Here is a 596-nt window from a genome sequence, read left to right as displayed (position 1 = left end):
ATGCCAAGAAGAGAAAGAGAAAGAGGTAGAGGACAAGCTTCAGAAGCAGCAAAGTTGGTTAATGTGCAAGCAAGGAGAGAAAGAAAGAAGCTACTATTTGCTAAAACGAACTTGGAAGGACAATTTAGCATAGAAAGACTGAAGGCGCTAGGTGCCACGACTTATGAAGGAATTGCGGATCCAGCCAACGTGGAGAAGTGGTTACGTTTAGTAAACAAGTGCTTTGGAGTAATAAGTTGTCCTAAAGCGAGGAAAGTCAAGTTGGCTACATTCTTGTTGGAAGGAAACGCCAAGGACTGGTGGATCTTATTTGAGGCAAAAGCAAGGGAAGTAGATTTTGTTTCATGGGAAGATTTTCGAAGGGTATTCCACGAGAAGTTTTATCATTGTTCCTTTGTTAAGAGAAAAGAAGGGAACTTCTGAGTTTGGAACAAAGCGATAAGACTGTTGCAATGTATGAGAAAAAGTTCACCCAGCTGGTAAAGTATGCGATAACCTTTATATTGGATGAAGAAGGTAAGTGTAAGCGTTTTAAAGAATACCTAAGGACAGCAACCCGAGCCGTAGTGACGTCGAGTGCTAGTTGGTCAGACTTT

General features: G+C 41.4%; 1 protein-coding gene across 1 annotated transcript; it reads left to right on the top strand.

Annotated features, from left to right (window-relative positions):
- LOC127150372 (uncharacterized) lies at nt 1-423 on the top strand. Its single transcript, XM_051088075.1, has one exon. It carries the CDS (start codon nt 1-3, stop codon nt 421-423), a length of 423 nt encoding a protein of 140 aa, XP_050944032.1.
- The last annotated feature ends 173 nt before the right edge of the window (nt 424-596 follow it).

Source organism: Cucumis melo, chromosome 7, assembly GCF_025177605.1.
Source record: "Cucumis melo cultivar AY chromosome 7, USDA_Cmelo_AY_1.0, whole genome shotgun sequence".
In the NCBI taxonomy this organism is placed as follows: domain Eukaryota; kingdom Viridiplantae; phylum Streptophyta; class Magnoliopsida; order Cucurbitales; family Cucurbitaceae; genus Cucumis; species Cucumis melo.
Note: the sequence above shows the minus strand (reverse complement) of the source record. Positions and strands in the feature narration are given on the sequence as shown.

Excerpts from the sequence above, each read along its gene's own strand:
- LOC127150372 (XM_051088075.1), top strand. The coding sequence starts at position 1 with ATGCCAAGAAGAGAAAGAGAAAGAGGTAGAGGACAAGCTTCAGAAGCA.